Here is a 24,769-nt window from a genome sequence, read left to right on the forward strand (position 1 = left end):
CAGTCATCTGTGAACTTTGTTAGACAAAGACCTTCTGTGTTAGCCTGTACTTCAGAGAAGTAGATGCCAAACAGGAGAGGACCTAGGACTGAACCCTGCGGTACACCACTTGTCACTGGTCTGAAGTTGGATTTAGAGTCTGCTACTTTCACAGTGTGGGTTCTGTCAGTGAGTCAGTTGGCAACCCATCTTGTGACATAGGGATTTATACCTAGATTAATGAGTTTATCCATAATTCCAGAGTGGGGGATGGTGTCAAAAGCCTTGGTGAGATCTAGATAGGCTGTGTGAACCACCTTACCCTCATCTACGGCTTTGGTGACCGCTTCAAAGAAGTCTATCAGGTTTAGGAGACATGATCTGCCTTTTACAAACCCAAACTGGTTAGGCTCCAGAGTATGGATATTACCAATGTCATTGTTTATAAGTTCCATGATGATACGTTCCATAGCCTTGCAGATCAGGCTCATCAGGCTAATAGGGCGGTAGTTCCTGGGGTCCGTGGTGGCTCCCCTTTGTGGAGTGGGATAACTGTTGCTGTGCACCATTCAGTGGGCACAAAGCCTGAGGTGAGTCTATGATTGAACATGGTACTTAGGTGTGGTGCCAGTTTGTTCTGTAGCTCATGTAGAACACAGCTTGGGATGTTGTCAGGTCCCATGGATGCTAGGTTCTTGGCTTTGGAGAGTGTGTTTTTTGCCTATGCAGCCGTGATTACAGGAACTTTGCATTCTTCCGGTATAGAGATGGGCCTTTAGGGGATGAGAGAGGGGTAAAGTTAGCACTGAACCTATCTGCCAGGATGCTGGCAATATCAGTCGGTTCTGTATATTTAGTGATATTGTACTGTAACTCAGAGCAGATCTGAGTGTTGCCATTGAGATTCTTCACATAGCTATAGAATGCTTTGTGGTTGTCTTTAGAATCAGTGGCAATTTTGTTTTTGTAACTAGCTTTGGAGGATTTTATGAGAGATCTCAGCTTCTTACTGAGGCTGACCATGGAGTTCCTTCAATCATGGGATTTTACTCTTTTTTGCAACAGGTTCTTTCTTCTGTTGTAGAGTTTGTTTATAGCAGGGGATCACCAGATTGGCTTCCTTTTTTAGCATCTTGGTTTTGTTAGGGATTGCATGATCCATGCACTCGTGTAACTGCTTATAAAGTGCAATTGTATAGGATTCAGCAGTCGTACCTCTATTGCTGTCAGCATGGGTGCCGTGATGTTTGCCACTTCTGTCTTAAGAAGCATGAAGTTGACTTTGGAGAAATTTTTTATGGTGGTTTCCCTAAAGGGGGTGGGGTGGGGGTGGGATGTGGATGTCTAGGGTGATTTGCTTGTGGTCGGATATGACCAACGAGGAATTGACCTCTGGTGTGGAACACTGGTTGCCCATGTTGGTAATGACCAGGTCTAGGATATTGCTGCCCCTGGTAGGGGTGTGGATAAGTTGATCCAAGGCGTTGGAATTTATGAATTCCAGAAAATGTTGAGCACAAGAGTTGGTACATGAGTAGTTTTTCCAGTTAATGGTGGGGTAGTTGAAATCGCCCATTATTAGGGTGTTAGGTTGCACCCTAATATTTTCCAGTGTATCAAGAAATGAGGAGTGGGAATCCTGGGGCATGGTGGGGGATTTGTAGCAAGCTACAATTTGGATTGTGGTCTTGCTCAGAGTTAGTTGGACTTGGATAATCTTGGATGCATTATGCTGAGCAACTAGTCTGGAGGTGTGGATATCCTTAACGAATATGGACACACTTCCACCTTTAGTGCTTTGGTCCAGGTTAGGTGGCCGAAAGGTGTGGTATGAATTATAGCCTGGTAATGCAGGGGTGCTCTCTGGAGCCTTGAACCAGGTCTCTGTCACTGCAAAGATGTTGATGTTCTCCATTTTAAGGAGTGCCTCGAGTGAGTGTATTTTGAGGTTTAGACTTCTAGCATTAAGTAGTATTAGCCTCAGATTTTGCTTGCTTGTACCTGTTATTTGTCATTTGAATCTTGCCTAAAAAAAGGCACTATAGGGGTGGCAAGAGCCTTAGCCAGTATCCAGAATCCCAAGGGCTACAGGTGCAGGCCATCTCTGGCAAAGCATCGTGGTTTGTCGATCATGTCATCTCAGGCAGACAGATACTGGATCCCCATAGAATGACACCAGAAGCTTAGCCAATTGTTGAAGTCAATCATTTTGTCCTTGTACTGTGGTATCATTCTGGGTGATGGCAGGATGCTACTCAGGGGTAGGGTCATAGCTCCTCCATGTCTCTTTTCATGTAGTCCAGGGAGGTACATCTCAGGTCATTCACACCAACATGGACAATGACAGAGTCATATTTGTACTTGTTGTGGAGTGAACTGAGTGCATGTGTTATGCGGTGGATCCTGGCACCTGACAGGCAGCTGACAGTAACTTTCTCCTTGTTTAGCCTGGTGAGTGGAACATCAGTGTGCCTGACTATAGAGTCACCTATGACTAGAGTGTTGGATACGTTGTTATGCCTTATGGGCTATGGTTGGGTGGCACACTGGCATTTATATCACGTTATTGAAAGATGAAAATAGCAAACGCTATTTCACCAGCCCCAAAACATCTAAACATGAAAATATCGAACATTCTGAACAGCAAATTTTTTCCCATGGAAAAAATTTGCTTCTCGAAACACATACACACAACACAAGCACATCAAACAAACAGCAACCACACACATACACTTAAATTCCTACATCTAATGCTACACTAAACTAAACATACACTACTATCTACTCACTTACCTTAACCCAAACCCTAACCCTAAGGTCCGTCACTATCGCACACTCACCTAACTCTTGCCCTAACCCTAACTCACTTAAACCACCCCTAACCCTAAAGTCTGTCACTATCGCACACACGCCTAACCCGCGCCCTAACCCTAACTCACTTAACCCGCCCCTAACTCTAACATACAAAGAATCGCACACTTACCTGAGCCCAACCCGTAACTTTCCACCACAGCGCTAAGAATAGCGAAGCCACAGAAATGGCCAACCAAATTCTTTCCCGAGGAAAGAATTCACTGTTCTGCAGCTTCGCTATTCTTAGCGTTCACTGAATAGTGTTCGATATTAGAACATTCAAAGTTTTAATACTTCAATGTTCTGATATAGACCCGTCACACTGAGTTAGGGAGTGATTGGGGAATTTATGGTTGGGGTGGGAGTTTTGGGGTGAAGGAGCATGACTCGGGTTGGGAACTGGGTGGGAGTTTTAGGGTTTGTACTAGGATTCTGGTAGGTCTGTACAATTTTATAGGGTTAGATGTTGGAAGGGCTATATAGCTTTGGGAGATCAAGCTAGTAGGAGTTCGAGCACTTGCTTTTTTTGAGCAAGTAACAGTGAGCAATTGTGTGTCACAAACTACTAGCATATGAGCACTTGTAATAGCCACATTAATTTCAGTTCTGTACTGAAAATCCCAGAGTAAAACTGCAAAATTGTTAACTGATCAGCCCTCCACTATTGTAGTAATTCATGATTAGGTAGAGTTACAAGATTGGCATTTTGTAAATATGAGGCGAAATTACAAAAAATCACCAAAGGTGTGAGCCTGGATTAAATATAGTAAATATAACCTCACTAACTTTAAATGTTTATGGCATATCTATTCTTACATCCACTTCCAGAATGAGATAGTTGTCATTTCTAAAATCGGAGTTAAAATGAAATTTTCTGTGTCAAAAGGAGATTCAGTATTACGCAAAGTAATCACTAGCAGAAAATATAAAAGTGTCGACAACTGTGCAGCAAGAGTATTTAGAATGAAATATACTTAATGCTGTAGTAACAATTCTGAAAAATATGTCTACCTTGTGCTTAACTTGGTAACCTAGCCTCTTAACTCTGATAGCTTTCATCCCTAACTTTTTAGACCAACTTATAAAATGTCAGCAACTAACATTTTATCTGAATGGATTTGCATTTCCTGGGCAAAATCCTTTACAAAGTTAAGACATGGCTTTCCTGGTATTTGCTAAGGTGGTATGGCAATAAAAAAAAGCATTGAAAATCAAGAGCAAAAATATTACAGGTCACCAATAATGTTAAAATGTATTAATGCATTTTATTTATTTTTTCATTTTTGCATGTTTAATATTTTCAGTGAGTCCTTATGACATGCTTTCCTTCTAACAGCTTACAAATGTGACACCTGCCATTTCAGTTTGTTGAACTAAAAGTTTTTTGAACCCTGACTAGACAGCAGTACTGAATAATACTACATGCTGCAAACAAGCCTTGACAATGAAAAATACTTCTTAATGTTCTGGTTTCAACATTTTACTTTAGCTGTTCTGTCACAAAATGTTATGAATGTAACTTTTCTCACTTAACAGGCACTGCTCAATATGCTTTTTGCTATAAACTTTGTTAACCAGGTAGGTCCATTGGACACACAGTCTATTTCTGGGGTGACCTAGGAGCAATTTTTGGCTAAGTGACTTGCTTAAGATCACACAATAAGCAAAGAACTGAGCGAGTCAACCCTGTGCCTAAAGGAGGTACAGCTGGCAACCTTAACTACTATACCAACTTGCCATGACAAATGACTTTAACAAGTACAGATATTAGAACATTTTGTTATTAGCAAATACTTGCTATATGTTATGATGCCACTGATTAAATTCCAAAATTAAAAAAAAAATCTACGCCATCCAGAAAATTATAGCAATCATATTGCTGTCAAGTCTTTTGGCAATGACAATTGAGGTGAATTCTGTTTGGACTTAAGGTCTGCACATGACAGTTCTTCAGTTTTGTGACTTACTTTTGCCACACATATGTTTCCTAGCACCACTCAGAGTATGAATTCAGAATTTGCATAAAGGCCAAATAGTTTAGAATTGGGAGGTGGGAGGTACACCATGTTGATTTTTGGTATCGGGCCAACTTGAAAAATAAATCTTATTTTAACATTTTTTTGCCATTCTATCTGGCAACCAAGAGAAAGACTTAATACTTACGAAACTAAAGGTTTGTCTTGCTTTTATGTGAATTTGTAACACCAGAAATGACAGTATCATATTTTTTCCAGGACAAGAGTAAAACTCTTGACCGTTACTACACATTCTCAAATATGTGTGAAAAGTCTCCAGTTCCATATTTCTCAGCGTTTGAGTAGTGCCTTATGAGTAGGTTTGCAATTCTGCTTAATGTGTTTCATTTTGAAAAGTACTTGAAGCAAAAACTGCAAATTATATTTTGTAGTAAATATGATAAAAATATATTTAAGTACTTGTTAATATAAGCAAACTGTATTTTATTGTATGTGGCTGTCAACACAGAACATTTGCCTGATTGCTCAGTATTATAGTTTTAATGAAGCCGTTAATCCTTTTTCTTCTCCAGTGCTCACTCTGTGGAAAGAGCTTCTCTCAGTCTTCCAGTCTGAATAAACACATGCGAGTGCACTCAGGAGAGAGGCCTTACAAATGCGTTTACTGTAATAAGGTAAATCAAAAGAAAATGTCTTGGAAACCCAGCAGTTTGCTAGATGGATAGCTGTTGATTTATAACTGATGATGGATTTCATGGTGCATTTAGTACTATGATGTGTTCACTGTCTGTCAATAGATGGGTGGCCCTTTAGAGACTTGCAAGAGATCCATTATTCCTTTCAAAGCCCAGATGTGCACTCCTATTCTTGGAAATCTGAGGTTTAAGATTTCCATTGCAGTGGTAACTAAGCATAAACAGTAAAACAATTTCATGCATTTCTTGAGTTTGGCATTTTTTAGTTGGTGTCACGTGCTTCTGTTATGCAGATGGTATTATTTGTAACCCATCAGAAATGTACTGATCCTTAGGGTGTGCCTGTTGTACTTTGAATGCACTGTACAGAGACAAGCAGCAGGTCAGTGGACAGTGAGAGGGCAGTAATTGCTGTTTGGATTCAGAATTAGGGTTCTTAATGAAGAATGGGATTATAGTATTTCTCTCCCGATAAATGTAGAGCTTGATAGAGTACTATGGCTGATCTCTTCCACTGCCTTGTTTTACAGTAATATTTTTGGTAATTTTGGTAATTGTTGGTATGAAGGTGGGCACTGACATTAGGATTTCTGCCACCTGCTCAAATACAGTATGGGGAGAAACATCACGAAGCAAATGAAAGGAGGGCAAAGCACTGCCTCCATGATAGCAATGTCACAAGTGTGCATGGCATTTTGTAAGATGATGCTATTTAACAGTGGGCAACAACCCAATGTAACTGAGTTGTCACTGAAAAAAAAGTTAATATTTTTGTTTATTCTTTAGCTCATTGTTTAGTAATTGTGTAGAAGTATTGCAATATTAAGATCACATGACTAGTTTCCATGGTGATCTTGTAAATGAAAAGCTAGGGCTCCTAAGCTGATGTTTCTTCTCTTTTTCTTATGTGTTACAGTTTAATGACATTGACTGTTTCCTTCTGACTTTACAGTAAACCATTCCATAAGAAAAGCACACTTCCTAAAACTGTTCATTTCTTTTGTTGTTTTATTTGGCTCTCCAGTATATAAACCAGGTCCATGGTTAACCTGTTAATCCCTAGTATTAGTGAGTCTATTAACTATTTAACTGTAAGCATTCAAGTAAATGCTTGTCCTTAAAGGCTATAAAGCCCATTAGAAAATTCACACTCACACTAGCTCTCCTATAATATTGCGGCGGTGGTGCTGAGGTAGCGTTGTTGCCTCACAGTAAGACGTTGTCCTGTTCGATTCTCAGCTAGAGCGTCTTCTGTGTGGAGATATGTGTGAATGGGCGTACCTTCGTTGAAGGTTGTGCATCAGGGCTGGCAACTCAGCATGTAAAAATCTACTGCCAATCATTAGCAGACCGGAGTTCCGCTGTGGCGACCCCTAACCGGGAAAAGCCGAAAGACACAACAACTAGCTCTCCTTTAATATAGGAATAAAAATTAGTTTACCTTAGTCTTTCTTTTTAACTAAGGCCCTACAGTTCCAGGAATATTGTATAAATCTTTTCAGTATCCTGTACAACTTCTCTGCTAATCTATGAATTCCAGGACACCAAACAACAATGTAAATTCTAAGCCAGACTGTCCTAAGGATTTATTAAGAGGAAGGAACCCCAGTACAATTATAATTGTATATATTGTACTATTTACCCAGTATCGTATATGCTGCGATACAAATGGATTCTGTGTGCCTACTGAATTTTAATGGGTTGTCGGTCTATCTCTCTGAGTGCTTGGATTTACATTTTATTCTTAAACTGTTAATGGCTTAACTGAATTTCTTGAAGTAAATCCTCTACTTAACTGTTATTACCTCTGAATATTCACCATTCGGAGGTAAGGTTTGTTCCTCCCACTAAAAAAATTGTACTTTTCGGCTCACACTTCAGCCATTCACACTTTTGGCTTTGAAACACAGTACAAGTCCTGCATGCCATGCATCCCCCAGTGTCCTACTATGCCCAGACCTCCTGTTTTGTTCATCATCCCTTCATCCGGGTGCTGAATTCTGGAAAATATGTTGTTTCTAGATGTAGCAACAGTGAGTAGTGATAACAAGTCTGAAAATGCTGCTTCTAACAAGGCTTATGAATGATGGCTGATGAAATCTGAAAGATAGCATGAATGTACTTGCCATCTTTGGGCATCTTACCTCTAATAAAGACAGCAATTTGCTGTTCATCTACTCCTCATTTTTACCTTATTTGGAGTTTGACTGTTGATTTTGATCATAAGCAAAGTACTGACACATTCTTTAGCTTTATTTATTTCCACAGGAGACCAGAGGTGCTATTTATACTGACTAGGAGAAGCTTGGTCAGGACACTAGGAAAATTTACTTAACTCTTTTTATAAATGTGGTGGAATCATTGACCTCTAGCTGAACTCGGGCAGACAGGACTTCAGTTTACATTTCATCCAAAGACCAACACCAAGAGTGCAGCAGCCCCCTTTTACTGGCCTACAGTGTCAGTATCTGAAAAATTAATCTAAGAATCTGGTGCAGGAGCGGGTGGTGCAGAGGTTAGCATTGTCACCTCACAGCAAGAGGTTCTCTGGTTAGATTCTCAGCTGGGGTGCCTTCTGTGCGGAGTCTGCATCTCCTCCCTCGGGCCGTGTGGGTTTCCTCTGGGTGCTCTGGTTTCCTCCCACATTCCAAAGACATGCAGTAGGTGGATTAAACACTCTAAATTGACTGTAGGTGTGAGTGTGTATGTGAGTGAGTGGTATGAATAAACTAAGATAAACTACTGAGGCAGGGCTAGCCACTTGGCTCGAGAATTGTCACTGTTGAAGTGACACCCTGACCCCATGTGCAAAGTGGTAAAAAGGGGTTAGGATGGATAGATGGTGTAGGAACAGAACCCACAGCTTTCTGATCCTACAGGCATCAAAGGATAGTGTGTTATTGGTTGAGCCACTGACATTGGCCTGATTAGACATTACACTTACTCCATAGCTATGACTGAAGAGTAAGGAAGTTCCAGCAGAGCCTGATCATGTGTGATCTTCAACACACAGTCTTTTGTCCAGATTTTATGACTGAAGGTGATATCAATGATATTAGTTAGGAAAAGCATAATTTTTGATTTCTTAGCATTCAAGAGCAGGGCAGATGCATCTGTCCAGTTCTATGTCCGTGTAAAGCTAACTTGAAGATGGCTGGTTTCTTTAACAATGGAGGGAGCTGAGCAGAGGCATGCATTGCACTCTTTTTGTCCTGTCCACAGTGATGCGACCCACTGTTGATGAACATTGTGAACAGGAGTGGGCTTACTCCAGAAATGATTGGCTTAAATTGTGAGGTAGCTTCAATACACTGAACTGCCTGGAAATCTTTTGGCCAGATTTCAAAAGAATTGTTCTCAGTGCAAGTCCCAGATTCCAGTGTAAGTGACTTACTTCAGTGGAAGGTCTGTCTATCAACAGGCTTAGAATGGGGGCCAGATTCCAAAAGATCTGGTCTCAGACTGCTCTCAGTGTAAGTGACCACTTATGCTGAAAGAAGACCTTTTAGAATCTGGCCCTTTGTTTAGACAGCTTTGAACCAGTTTATGAACTATGATGAGTAAAAAACTCAGTTTAAGATGGGTTATTTACTGACAGTGTCATGGACCCTTTTCAGCCGTGACCTGGGACACAGGGGCAAGAGTAAGTGCAATATATATATATATATATGTATATTGTCCCTTTAGGTTTGTCAATCAAACAGATAATTTTTTTGGAGAGGGAAGACATTTGTAATACTCAGGGAAGACATGCAGAACATCTGGAGTTTGCTTGTTGCCTCCACGTTTATGTGACCTTTCTCCAGGTCCTCCAGTTTTCCTTCATTTCCTCCCATTTTCAAAACCATGCCACTTGATTGGTTATTCTGTATTGCATTTCCTTTGCCCTTATGGCCAAGAACAAAAGTCTGTGAATATGAGTAGAGCTGTTTCTGTGCCATGGCCAGGGCAGAAGCCTTGTTGTGTTTTGGAAATTATTTTATTGGACTCTGCATGTGCAATGAGCTGTCTATGGATGCAATGTCTGAAAGCATTTTGCAAGTGGGGGACAGGCTAATACACCTTTAATTAGACAGTTCGATCTACCTTTGTGAAGGGGGACTGCAATCGATTATTTCCATAGTATTTGAACATAGGATTATTTTACTGACAGTCTTACTAGTACGGGAGTTGGGTACTAAGTAGTCTAAGATGCAGTCTTTATCTATTCTGGAGGAAGGTGGTCAGTGCCTAAGGCACCTGTGTTTAGTTATTTGATGAAATTCCAGATTATTGATAATAACTTTCCTAAGTAAAAAATCTGACTAGACTGGGTAAGTAAAATTCATGGCATTACAAGAAAAGTTGCAGTAATGCTGATGCTTAATCCTAATAGTGAACCAGATACCGCAGAATGGGTAGTAATCATTTCATGAATTAGCCATTAAACCAGCTATTTTGGTGTTGATGGGGTTAGATACAAGTAAACAGTCAAGGATACTCTCACATCAGGTGATTTCATGAGTCATTGTAGGAGCACTGATTAAGCTGGATTGTATCAGTAGCTGGACTGAAGGATGGGTGAAGCTATCAGCTGTTTTACTTCAATTAAAATAAGTTTGTTGTCATGATCAACTCAAAATGTACCTTTATTACCCATGAGATGTTGTCTTCAGCAGTGGTTTCTGGGGCATGTGGGGGGCACACATATTTAGCCTAGGCTAACACATTTATCTTTACTGAGTTTGACTATAATGAAAACAGAATCCTCGATATAGATTGCAATTAACTGTGTAGTACTTCTAAAGCATTCTAGTGTGCCAGTATAGAATATAACTTTACCTTCTGCACCTTCATGTAGCCTGCCTTGCCAGGAAAAGTTATATCCAGAGCATGTAAATTATTCACCTTCATTTTGTTTTTTAAGGCAAGCCTCAGTTATAGCTTGGATGTCTGGTTTGTTAGACTATAAACCGGGGGTAATTTATTCCATAAACAATGAACATTGGTATAGATGATTTCAATCCATAGTCTCTTGACCAAACTAGATAATTACAGTCTTGAAGGGAATGACTGTGCAAGTATGAATATCACAATATAATGATAAGAAATGTTGTGGGAAACTATACTAGATTTTTTCAGGGAGATACAGGTGATGAAAGTAATACAATATTCTAAGTATTGATTTTAGTTTGTAGGATTTAATTTTACCGGAATATAAGAATAAAGGTAGCTGGACCAGCAAATGGTAGTGAGAGCAGACACAAAGTACTGCTAATGGAAGGTGAGGGAGGATACTCTTATTAAGAAACCTTATACATGGGCCCTAGGATTCACAGACATAGTGCACCAGATGCATGGTGGTATACTATTTCTGTTATGCAGCCATGAACTACTGCTATTCACAGCCATAGGTCTCGGCAGTCCACAGTATGGTACAACGTACTTTTCATTTTTATGAATGAAGTGCTGTGAATATTATAAAGGTTAAACGATTGTCTGGATGATTTATAATCGCTAAAGCCTCTATTTTGTAAGTGTTAGCCTATTGCATTAAGATATAATAGAAATGAACATAGTTGCTCTGGTTTGAGGACACTGACTCCTCCACTGGAAGGTGTTTGACTATGTTTGATCTTGGCTGCACTTGTAGGAGGACTGTGTGTGTGTATATATATATATATATATATATATATATGTATGTATATATATATATATATATATATATATATATATATATATATATGTATATATATATGTGTGTGTGTGTGTGTGTGTGTGTTTAAAAATGGTATTAAAAATAAGGAAACGCCACATAATCTCTATCTATTCTCCGTGTTGTATTTTATATAATTTTCAGAGTTAAGTTAGTAGTTTTTTATACTATTCCTTTCTATAAATTTGATTAGTCCTAAAAAAAAAGTCTGTGAATCCCATGACCCTAAACAACAGTCTTCCTAAACCCCAAAGACCTCTCAGATGCTCAGTCTGCATTAGTTATCCTCACCAAACCCAAAAGCACTCTACTGAAACAACACCCAACGCCATAGATACAACAACACCCCATGGAGCCTTAGCAACAAAGCCCATAAGGCAAGACAACACACTACCCAATACTTTAGTCTTAGGAGACTCCATTGTGAGACATACTGATGCCCCACTCACCAGGTGGAACAAGGAGAAAATTGTGATCAGTTGCCTATCAGGGTCCAGTAACCACCAGGTCACTCACACATTCAGGTGATTGGACTACAACTACCAGTTTGACACAGTCATAGTCCATATGGGTGTAAATGACTTGAGATGCATCTCCCTGTGCACTATGAAAAGAGATATGGAGCTGTTTGACTATGTCAAGCTGGTATGGGCCTAGCATCGAGCATTACTTTACCTTCACCAGGATGAATGCCACTATATGAACAGAAGATGATTGACTTTAATAATTGGTGTACCTTCTGGTGTCATTCAAAGGGGGTATAGTATTAATCAGCATGGGAGGATATGGTCAATAGACCACGCTGCTTTGCTAAAGATGGTCTGCACCTGTCCCTGCTAGGCTTTTGAATATTGGCTAAAACATTGTCCTTCCCCATATTGCCTTTTTTAGGCAATGCGAAATGGACAAACCTTCCAGCTTAACAAAATCAACCCAAGTGAATCTAAAGGTGTTACTGCTCAATGCTAGGAGCCTAAACAAGAAACTCCACTCCCTCCAAGCTCTCCTCACCTTGGAGAATGCAGACATCTGTGCAGTTACTCAGGCATGGTTTAAAGCTGCAGAGAGTTCTCCAGCAGTGCAGGGATACGGTGCCTTCCACACATTTAGACCAAGTATTGCACAGGCAGGGGCTTATCCATGTCCAAATTATCATAGTTAGTAACAAATCATATCTTTGTATACTGCAGATCACCCTCTATAACCCATGAATCCTGTAGCTCATACTTACCATTCAACCCAATACCATATTCATGTTGGACTTTAACTACCGCTCTTAAACTGGGAATCCTACATGGCCCCAAACTTGCAGGCCCAGAGAATCATGGACGTTGTAAATACAAACACCTTGGATCAGTTAGTCCATTTGCCCACTATTGGTGCAAACATACTGGTTCCGGTACTCACAAATATGGAAGAATACTACAGCCCACCCCCCACCATGTAGTGTCCTCTCTGGTTAGGTCAGACCATATAGCAACCTCCTTTGAAATAAAAATCAATGCTGTGACCACAATAAAACCTGTAACAATCAGAAACTACTCTAAGGCAAACTACCTTTTATTAAGCAATTACCTGACAAAACTCTAAACCCAGGGAATGCAGCTGCCTGCACACAACTGTACAATCATGTTAATAGATGCATAGCGACAACTATACCCACCAGAAACAAGCCCAGAACAAACTCAAAATCAAACCACTTTGGTGGAATCCAAACATAATCAGATTGTACAACAAAAGAAAAAAGGCATAGCTAAAATTAGAAAGTGCAGTACCCGGCAGGATAAAAACTCTTTCATTAGACTAAACAAAAGTCCACCAAAGCCAATTCTGAGGTAAAGACAGCCTCCCAGACCAAGGACAACCACAAGGCTTTTTCTGTAGCTATGTTCAAAACCCTCAAAGGTGGTGCACAACAGTGCACAGAACTGATTGTTAAGGGAGACAGTTACATGGAGCTGGAAGCTACAGCAAATCTGTTGGCCGACAAATTCAGTTCCAATTTTATCCCCTCTCCCCCAGGCCCCCCAAATAATACCATCAAACATAACCCACCCCCCAACTATCACTAGGAGCTTGTCCTAAATGTGCGCTCTAAGGCTAAGAACACTGCATTTAAATTTAAGTGAATGATGCTCCACACCTATGGTCACCCCCTCATTGGTCAGGTCAGATCATAAGCTAATCACCCTTAACATCCACATCCCACCCCTACCTCCCAGTAAGGAAACCTCCATAAAAAACTTCTCCAGAGCCAACTTCATCCTACTCAAGTCAGAAGTGACAAACTTCATGACACCCATGCAGATGGGAACTGAAAGTTCAACTGCTGAGTCCTACACTAAGGCACTGTACAAGCACATCCACTCATGCATGAATTGTGCCATCCCAAATAGAACCAAGATGCTCTCCTCCAAAAAAATGAAGCCGATCTGGTGGTCCTCTGCCATAAACAAACTTTACAACAGAAGGAAGAAACTGTTGCAGAAAAGAGGAAAATCCCAGGATGCAAAAAACTCCCTTACCAGCCTCAGTAAGAAGCTGAGATCCCTCATAAAATCCTCCAAAGCTAGTTACGAAAATAAAATTGCCAAAGATTCCAAAGACAACCACAAGTCATTCTATAACTATGTCAAGAATCTAAATGGCAATGCTCAGATCTGCTCTGAGCTGCAACAGAATGGCATTAAATTTACTGATCCCAAGGATATTGCCAATATCCTGGCAGATCGATTCAGTGCCAACTTCACCCCCCTCTCACCCCCTAAATGGCCCATCTCAATACCAGATGATTGCCAAATTCCGGTAATAATGGCCACACAGGTAGAAAACACACTCTCCAAAGTTAAGAATATAGCATCCATGGGACCAGATGACATCCTGGGCTGTGTACTACATGAACTACAAAATGAACTGGCACCTCACCTAAGTGTCATGTTTAATCATAGCCTCACCTCAGGCTTTGTGCCCACTGAGTGGTGCACAGCTACAGTTATCCCACTCCACAAGGGGGGGTCCACCTTGGATCCCGGGAACTACCGCCCCATCAGTCTGATGAGCCTGATCTGCAAGGCCATGGAACGTATTATCATGGAACTTATAAACAAAGACATTGGCAACCTTCAAACACTGGACCCCACCCAATTTGGGTTCATGAAGGGCTGATCTTGTCTACTGATCCTGATTGACTTCTTTGAATCAGTCTCCAGAGCCGTGGACGAGAGTAAGGTGGTCCACACAGCCTATCTGGACCTTGCCAAGGCCTTTGACACCATCCCCCCTCTGGAATCATAGATAAACTTACTAAGCTGGGCATTAATCCCTACATCACTCGATGGGTTGCCAACTGGCTTACTGACAGAACCCACACTGTAAAAGTAGCCGATTCCAAATCCAGCTCCAGACAAGTGACAAGTGGAGTACCTCAGGGTTCAGTCCTGGGACCACTCTTGTTTGGCATCTACTTCTCTAAAGTACAGGCCAATACTAAGGGACTCTGGCTAACAAAGTTCGCAGATGACTGCAAACTGGGAGCCATTACTGAATCTCCAAATGATGTGGATACTCTGCAAAAGGGCCTTACAGAAACAGATGCTTGGTGCCAGAGCCATGGGGTCAAGCTCAGTGCCAAGGAATGTATAGTTATCCCCTTTGGGAAAAAACATGTACCCATGGATTTCCACATAGGTGGCAGTACACAAAACACTGAAAGTGTGATAAGAGACTTAGGGACACAGGTGGATAATGGTCTCACCTTCGATAACCACATCGCCACAACAGTCAGGAAAGACTTCTATGTGGAACACCTCATCACTAAGGGCTTTTCATCTAGAAAGAAAGGAGGCCATTTTCCTACTGTACTCATCCCTCATTAGACCCATTATAGAATACAATGCCCCATTTGGTATGTACCTCTCAAGACACCTGCAACAACTGGAAAGGCCACAGAAATACCTCACTAAAAGAATCACAGGCCTACAGCAGATGCCCTATGCTGACCACCTTAAAAACCTCCAGCTATACTCTGTTGCATATTGTCTACTTAGAGGCAATCTCTGCTTAACATACAAGGCCATGTAAAACCCAGAGCTGCTAGACATGCTACACTTAAAGAAATCACAATCCCTCAGAGCCACACGCTCCAGGGATCTAAACCTTGTCATCACAATAAACAAAACATGCTGGAGGGATAGGTTCCTGACCCAGAGACTCCCCAGACTCTGAAATAGACTGCCCATACATGTCAAGCAGAGCGCCTCTTTGGCCCTCTTCAAAAGGAACCTTGACGCTTGGATGGGAGAAAGGAAATTCACCCCAGGGATCACGTCAGTTGCCCTGCCAGACAGGGGTCCAGGGAAGTAAATAGAGTGGGAAGAAATAGCCAGGGAATTTTTATGGCTAGGCTTGTATAGGCTCTAGGGCCGATAGCCTAGTACCAACCTATGTACCTATGAACCTATTGATGGTCCCCAATAATATCCCAAGATGCCTTCTAAATATTTTAAAAATTATTGGTGGAATATTTAACCAATTACCATTGGGTATGTATTATTTAAACCAAGTTTTTATATTTCTGGAGTGTTCTGAGGAAGTCAACTGGCATTGACGAAAGCGCTTAATATTTTGTAATAAACTGAAGACTGAGGACTCGCAATGTTTAGTGCTCTTTTTTGGTTCCAATGTTTTATTTGAGCACTATTGTACAACTTTATTTTGGTTTCATTGTCATTTTTGTGGTGCTTGGTTGTTATGGAGTCTTCAGAAGCTTTGAACTTTTCACCCATACTTGATTCTGGGCAACAAGCTGAACTTTTGGAAATAAAAAAAGATGTGGCTGAGTTGAAGGGTGAACTCACTCACCTTATCGAACTACTTTCCCAACAACATAGTTATGACCTTGGGTTCTCTAGTGTGAACAATGGACTAATGAGGGGAAATGTTTGTTCCGGCAATGAAGAATCCAGTTGTAGTTCCAATTTCTCTTCCTGTAGTTTGAAGAAGCATGGTGACGTCACTACGACAGTTCAGGTCCACCATGGTGAACCTAAACAGCGTTCTCTCTGTAACGACCTTAACGCAGCTCATTCTGTCTGTATTGTTGCTTCTAACAATCCTAGGAGTACCTTTAAAAAGAACTGTGCTGTTTATTTTGGCAACGGCGTGGACGTTATTTCTGATGATATATCCGAACAACCACGCCAATGTGAGAATGCCAAAACAGGTACTGTGGTTCAAACCATTGAGACTGGGACAGTTACTTTTAATAACAACAAATGTGGGGGGAAAAATGTACAACAGTGTGGGCTTAATGTATCTTATTGTACTTGTCAAAGAACTGTCCACAATAATGGAAGTTTTTCTACGAATGAAGTTAAAAAGCAATACAGCACTTTAGTCAAGAAGCATTTTTTTCATGGACCTAAGCAAGTAACAGAGATACCTAATAATAAGGACAATTGTGCTTTTAGTCTTAGGTCCTTAAAGGATATGCTTTATTCCTTTGAGAAAAAAATATTTAAGTTCAAAATGTGCCAAATGGAGATTTGTTACCTTAACGAATGTTTAAGGATGAAAGTGGTACCACAGGGGTTAAAAGTGTTCAAATTTCCCTTTGGGTTGCATTATGATTCTGATATTATTGAAGATTTCACAAACTTGTTTGATAAATGGGGGTTTGAACTGTTGACTAAGAGTGTGTTTTATTATGAACAGATGGAAAAGAGACTTCAAAAGGAAGTCGATGATTTAAATGACAAGATTTTAAATAATGTATTGTTCTCACAGTATGAAGGATTTTATTATAAAGTCATTAATAGGGTGGAGAAAAAAATGTGACAATATTTTTAACAAGAAAGTTGTAAAGCTAGATAGAGATTGCAAACAATATAAGCAATACAAAGTGTACCCTATTAACAACTTGGTTTTTAGTGATGCCACAACGGATACCCATGAACCTTCATCTTATCATGGTGAGGGTAACAGGGACAATCCAGAATTGGAGTTGTTAGATGAGGGTGAATATTCTATTGAGGAAGAGAGGGAGGGAGAATTTTTCTGAGTATCAAGATTTTCCACTGCCAAGACGCTCAGAAAGAATAGCCAGTCAGAAGCAGGAGATGCACAGTACCTACAGCAAGGTAGTTCAACAACAGAAGGGATTCCCAGATGGTAGAAACATTAGTCCCAGATTCTAAGGACCGAGTTGGTAATATACGACATAGTTTCAATGGTTTCAATATTTACAATTATACTGACAGGACTATTTCTGATGAGTTTTTCACCTTGTTTTCCAAGGGGTTTAAATTTGTACCCACTAAAATTCCAGATATAGCAGAAGTATTAGTGGATGTACAGCTTTATTTAAGAAAGTTGAATTTAAAATTGAAGTTTCAAAATAAAGATGGTAATAAACTAGCTAACAATACTACAAATATACTCAGAAAGAGCAGTGATTTTAATCCTCCTCTTCATCCTTTGATAGCTATTTTTGAGAAAGTTGTCAAAGAAGATATGTATAAAATGTGGGGTGAGAAAAGGAGAGTGTTTTCCAACCTTAATAATAAGGAAAGATGTTTATTAAAAGATTTGAGAGAAGATAGAAGTATACGTATTATGACTCCGGATAAAGGTGGAGGTATTATATTGTGCAATTCAGAAGATTATACTAATACCATGCAGTCTGTTTTGTTTAATGTTGAAAATTATTCCCAGTGTTCCAAGAATGAAATGTATATCTCCTACCAAAGGGTGGATAATTTTTTGTATGAATATGTCATGGACCAGAGGATTTCCAAAGAAGATTATGAATTCCTTCTGAATTTGCATCCCAAAATTCCTGTCATTTTCGGTATTCCGAAAGTGCACAAGAGCATTAAAAAAACATCTTTTAGGCCGATTGTGGCAGCTGGGGGTTCCAAAATACACAATTTAGCTGTATATATAGATAAAAAGGTGAAGCACGTAGTAGAAGGTACATCTCATTTGGTCAATTAAAAAGTGATTTATAGTGTCCTGATTGTATTTTTCTTACGACAGATGTCCAAGATTTGTTTTCCTGTATCCCTAAGCAAGACAGTTTAGCTTTTTTTGAAGAAGTGTTCTTCACCTGTTCCCATCTACCATCTGATGAGATTAATTTAATATGTGAATTAATGAGTCTTATTTTGGAAAATAATTACCTTTATTTTGAGGGAGAGTATTTCCAACAGGTAAAAGGTGTGGTATGGGGGCCGCTTGTGCCCCTGTTTATGCGAATTTAGTCTTGCTAGGATGGGAAAGAGAGTATGTTTTCAAAAGTGAGTTTTTTTTCTAACATTTTTTTTTACAGCAGGTTTTTGGATGACATTTTTATTTTATGGAAAGGAACCCCAGAGTCTATTCTGTCTTTTATCCAATACCTGAATGAAACTACAATTTTTTTTTTGAAATTCACTTTTGATTATCATGAACAGGAAATTAACTATTTGGCTGCAAAGATATTAAAGGATCACGAGAAATTTGTTTCTAGAGTGTATCGCAAAAACACTTTTTGTAATAGTTATTTGCATTTCCATAGTCATCACCCCCTTTTTCAAAAGAAAAGTATTATTAAAGGTCAGGCCATCAGGGTAGCCATGATGACATCCTTAAAGGAGGATGTAACTAATGAGTTCATACACTTAAAGGATATGTTCTTAGAAAGAGGTACCCTGGTGAATTTATTGATACTATTTTAAAAGGGGTGTTGGATGAGTGGGGTAAAAGGTATACACCGCTTTTAGGAAAAGGACTCAATAAAATTAATAGTGCTAGTGAAGGCTTTAATAGTGAGAGTAAAATTGATTTTCAGCAGGCCTGTGTTGTGCAATATAGCCCTTTGTATCATGGAGTTAAAGAGATACTTAATAAAAACTGGAGTATTTTTAAAACTAATCCTGAAGTTTTTCAGGCATTAGGTGAGAAACCTATGTTTTCCACTAGAATAGGACCTAATTTAAAGTCAGTTTTGGAAAGAATAATTTTTACCAAAGGTGAACAGGGAAATTCCAATGGGAGTAGACCTTGTGGTAGATGCCCCTATTGTCCCTGTATTTTACAGCAAAGCTCTATTTCCCTAGCTAATAAAAATAAAAATACTGTGTTTTTGAGAAAGGGCAACTGTTTTTCAAGTAAACTGGTGTACATTGCTAGGTGTAATACCTGTACATCTTTTTATGTCGGAAAAACTGAGAGACTGTTTAAAACCAGGATTTACGAACATCTCTATGATATAAAAAATAAGGAAGTGAATGCCTTATTTAAACACAGTCTACAATGTGCTAACTGTTGTGGTTTTAAATTTGCTATTCTTGATATTGTATATATTGAAGCAAGAGGGGGAGATTGGCAAAATGTTCTCAGCAAAAAGGAACTATTATGGCAACTAAGATTGGCTGCCAACTTTTTTCCAGAGCTAAACGACCACTTAACAATCCTGCCAATATTAAGAGAAAAAGCAGGGCAGGTTTAAGTTATATAAAAAGGTTTTCCTAAGGTTTTTTTGTTTAGGTAATACACTATGATATAATAAATAAATTCCATACTATGAAGAACATTTTTGTAAAATAGATGTGATTACATAAATGTATAAATTATGTGTTTTAGTGTTTTTATAAAATGGTATATTTAATATTCATGAACTGTATTTAATATTCATGAATTGGGGTTATTCTCATCAAATTATTGGTGGAATATCTAACCAATTACCTTTGGGTATGTATTATTTAAACCAAGTTTTTATATTTTTGGAGTGTTCTGAGGAAGTCAACTGGCATTGATGAAAGCGCTTAACATTTTGTAATAAACTGAAGTCTGAGGACTCGCAATGTTTAGTGCTCTTTTTTGGTTCCAGTGTTTTATTTGAGCACTATTGCACCACTTTATTTTGGTTTCAGTGCCTCCTAAATAGCCTGAAGCATGACCTTTCTGGACCTCTGGAGTCAGTATTTAACCATAGCCTCCAGAAATGATTTTTGTCATGTGAATGAAGGACTGTAACCGTCACCCATCTGTACTAGGGCAGTCCATTAATGGACCCTGGGAACTACAAACCCATAAATCTAACTACTCTCATATGCAAAACCTAAAAAGAATTATCATGGATATGATTAATAATGACATAGAAACTTTCAGACACCGGATCCAACCCAGTTTGGCTTTGTGAAAGGCAGATCATGTCTATACAACCTGGTGGACTCCTTTGAAAATGTCACCAAGGGAAAGGATATGGGCAAAATGGTGCATGCTGCCTACTTTGACCTGGCTAAGGCATTTGATACAATACTCCACTGGGGCTTTGTAAACAAACTCATAGAATTAGGCATTGACCCCAATGTTACATGCTGGATAGCCAGCTAGCTCTCAGATAAGATCCACGAAGTTAGTATAGGGGAGACCACCTACAGAAAGTGGGTGGTCACTGGTGGAGTCCTTCAAGGCTCTGTGTCAGGCCTGCTCCATTTTGACACTTACATCTTGGAATTCAAAGACAATGTCAAAGGCCTCTGGCTGAACATGTTTACAGATGACTGCAAACTAGTAGCAGTAACAGAATCCCTCCAAGACACTAACACCCTACACGAAGGAATAACAGACAAATGGTTTGTGTTTAAGACTGAATGCCAAGAAATGCATAATAGTATCCTTTGGGAAGTTGGTCATCTTAAGAAACCCACTCATTGATAACACACTTCTAAGAGTGGATCTTACAGTCAGGGATTTGGGGATATATGTAAATAGTAACCTGGCCTTCAACCAGCATGAGTCTAAGGTAGCAATGAAATCATTCTATGTTGCTCAACTAGCTGAAAACTACTCATACAGAATGTTCTCATGCATATACTCTGTATTGCTTGTATAATATCTTTGATTTGAGAATGATTACTTATGTACTGTTTTTTTTCACCAATTGTATAAGCTGCCAATAATATGTAGTAAATGTCTTTATTAATGTAAATTCTGTATTGTATGTGAAATGTCTTATATGTGGAGTTTTTCTCCCCAGGACTCCACTGAAAATGGGCACTCCTGTCCCAGCTGGACCATCCTGGTAAACAAATGCAAATAAATAAATAAATAAATAAATAAATAAATAACTTAAATAAATAAATAAATAAGCAAGGGTATGGCATCTAGGTCCAAGGAGGTGATCATTCCTCTGTATTCGGCCCTCATCAGACCCATCATTGAATACAACACCCCCTTCGGTATGTACCTGACCAGGCACATGCAACAACTGGAATTTCCACAGTTTCCTCACAAAAAGAATATAGGGTGTAAACAACATGCTCAGTGTAGGTTGCCTCAAAACCCTATCTCTATACTTGCTTTCCTACAGATTAATAGGTGATCTGTGTTTGGCATACAGTGAATCTTGGATCCCACTCTAATGGACCTTTTTTACATGCACAAAACCAATAGCATCAGAAATATTCACTCTAGCAACTTGAACTCTGCTTGTGACATGGGAGTCCCTGGTGGTCTAGTGGTTAGGATTTGGCTCTCTCACCGCCGCGGCCCAGGGTCGGTAGGATTTGGCTCTCTCACCGCCGCGGCCCAGGGTCGGTTCCTGGTCAGGGAAGCTTTGATGCTTTTTGGCTAGGCTTGAAATGGCTCATAAGGGCAGTTAGCCTAGTACTAACCTACTAACCTAAGTAGTAGTAACATAAATAGGACATGTTGGAGGGACAGTTATGTCTCTCAGAGAATTCTCCTTCTCTGGAACAGGCTTTCCATCCATTGAAACAGAGTTCTTCCTTAACCCTAGTCAAGCGTAACTTGGACCAGTGGATGAAAAATCAGAAATTCACTCCGAGTCTAACACCTGTGTCTCTAATGGGCAGAGGCAGTCTGTAAATCATACCCTAGATTACACATACCTCTTAAAATAACCTCTAAGGCTCAAAAACATGTGGGACACATTTGCGTTGCATGGCTAGGCTTATAAAGGCTCCAGTGGTCATTAGTCTAGGATACATCTATGACCCTAAAATGGGTTATTTTGCTGGACTTATTATCAATAATTGCAACATTAATAACTAGATGCACAGTGACTTTAAATGCTTTTGCAGTCTTTTTTTTTTGTGACACTTTCACTATTTGCTTTTTCTGTATGTGCTAACCTTATATTGGTCTTCTGCTTCTGCTATAGCAGCACCACATAGCACAACAGTGAAACACAGCTTACTAAGGTATAGTATACGTAGTAAATAGATATATGTAGCTACATACCAAGGCATAGTGTATATATCTTCCGTAGGTACATTAAACTGCTGGGATCTGCCATTAAGCCTTGGAGTAATTCATAAAAATATTTCAGTCCTTTAGCATGAGAGTGGACTGGGAGGTCATTAGCTTAATATTGCAATGTGGCAATATGTTGCTGTGTGAGCTACCATATAGCAATGGGATAATATGGCACTCTGTGAGCTCCTGTATAGCAATGTGAGGATACAGTGCTGTGTTAGCACTCATATAGCAATGTGAGGATACTCTGCTCTGTGAGCTCCCATATAGTAGTGTGAGGATACAGTGGTCTGTGAGCTCCCATATAGCAATGTGAAAATATGGTGGTGTGTGAGCTCTCTATAGAAATGTGAAGATACAGTGCTCTGTGAGGTCCCACATAGCAATGTAAGAATATGGTGTTCTGTGAGCTCCCATATAGCAGTGTAAGGATACAATGATCTGTGAGCTCTCATACATCAGTGTGGGGATATAGTGCTCTGTGCACTTCCTTCTAGCAGTGCGATGATACTGTGCTCTGTGAGCTCCCATATAGCAATGTGAGGATACTGTGCTCTGTGAGCTCCCATATAGTAATGTGAGGATACTGTGCTCTGTGAGCTCCCATATAGCAATGTGAGGATACTGTGCTCTGTGAGCTCCCATATAGCAATGTAAGGATACTGTGCTCTGTGAGCTCCCATATAGCGATGTGAGGATACTGTGCTCTGTGAGCTCCCATATAGCAATGTGAGGATACTGTGCTCTGTGAGCTCCCATATAGCAATGTGAGGATACTGTGCTCTGTGAGCTCCCATATAGCAATGTAAGGATACTGTGCTCTGTGAGCTCCCATATAGCAATGTGAGGATACTGTGCTCTGTGAGCTCCCATATAGCAATGTCAGGATACTATGCTCTGTGTGTTACCATATAGCAATGTGAGGATACAGTGCTGTATGAGCTCCCATTTAGCAATGTGAGAATATGGTGCTCTGTGATTTCCTATATAGCAATTTGAGGAAATGGTGCTCTGTGAGCTCCCATTTATAAGATATCCAGGCACTTGAAGGAGAATACTATTATAGGAGCATGACATTTGTAGGTAGATTTAAGTTGTCTGTCATGCTCTGTTTTGGCATGATTATGTATGCGATACAAAGATATGCATCTGGTTTTAGTCAGCTTACCAATAATCATGTTAGACTTACAAAATCTATCAGGAGATGAACTTGATTGAAGAAGCAAACCATTAAATTAATGCATGTTTCATATCTGGGCATGTTATATGACAGGAAAGCTCTGCATATCAGGGTTTCTCTGGGTTGGAGTCTATCCCTACCAGAATAGAAGTGAGTTGAAGACAGCTTTTTAAGGCACACCATTAGATACTTTTCTGCCTGTGAGGTAATAACACTGATAGTCACATGTTGTAACAGCCGGTAGAATAATTTTTGGGTGAGGCAGTTGTTCCTGTGCAACCTCCCAGGCTCATTCACACTTCTAAAGACATATAAACGGATTGGGATGAAAATAATATAGCATTGCTTAGGATTTCATTATGCATCTGCATATGATAGTACAGCTGTTTGCTAACAACATCGTAGCTACTGGAACAACAACAAGACAGAACAACTGTAATGAGTAACAAAAAATTGCTGCCATGTTTACTTCTGAATGAATCTTCTTTGTCTGCTAGTACAGTACGATTGGAAAATGTACCTTGCCCTCTCTAAATGTATTTTACAGATCAGATAACTAATGCAACTACAGCTTTAATTTGCATGTTATATAAGTAAGCTGAACTTTGTTTGCTCCTAATCTAGTAATCCTGTAATTGTTCTGCACCATTTTTTTCATACTTTATAATTTTTTCTGTGTTGTCCCATTTCCTTCTCTAGGCATTTACAGCTTCCAGTATTCTACGGACTCACATACGACAACACTCAGGAGAAAAGCCCTTCAAATGTAAACATTGTGGAAAAGCATTTGCATCTCATGCTGCACACGACAGCCATGTGCGACGCACACACAACAAGGAAAAGCCCAACACATGCAGTATTTGTGGACAAGTTTTCCATGAGTCGCATGAAATGAAATTCCATATGACACTCCATGTGAGTTAGTAAACCAAAAAATGGACACCTTGATTTCTGTTTGCATTCTATGGGCCATATTGCACAACACATTATCACAGGGCCTGGATGTTACCAAAATATCATGCCGCTTTTCCAAAGAATAATAATGTACCATTAAAACATTATGTTCAGTATAATCATTAATGAAATTATATCTTCTGACCAGGCTTTATGACATTTGATATTTTATACA

At 39.6% G+C, this 24,769-nt stretch overlaps 1 protein-coding gene across 1 annotated transcript in view; it reads left to right on the forward strand.

Moving 5' to 3' along the window:
* Positions 1-24,564, forward strand: part of PRDM14 (PR/SET domain 14) — a 55,193-nt gene extending 30,629 nt beyond the window's left edge. Inside the window, exons 6-7 of the mRNA XM_044066262.1 lie at positions 5,381-5,482; positions 24,340-24,564. Coding sequence (XP_043922197.1) covers positions 5,381-5,482; positions 24,340-24,564 — 327 coding nt within the window. The remainder of the gene's footprint in view (positions 1-5,380; positions 5,483-24,339) is intronic.
* Positions 24,565-24,769: the final 205 nt, after the last annotated feature.

The sequence above is a fragment of the Protopterus annectens genome, chromosome 3.part1 (genome assembly GCF_019279795.1).
Source record: "Protopterus annectens isolate FY-2018-M chromosome 3.part1, PAN1.0, whole genome shotgun sequence".
Classification (NCBI taxonomy): domain Eukaryota; kingdom Metazoa; phylum Chordata; order Ceratodontiformes; family Protopteridae; genus Protopterus; species Protopterus annectens.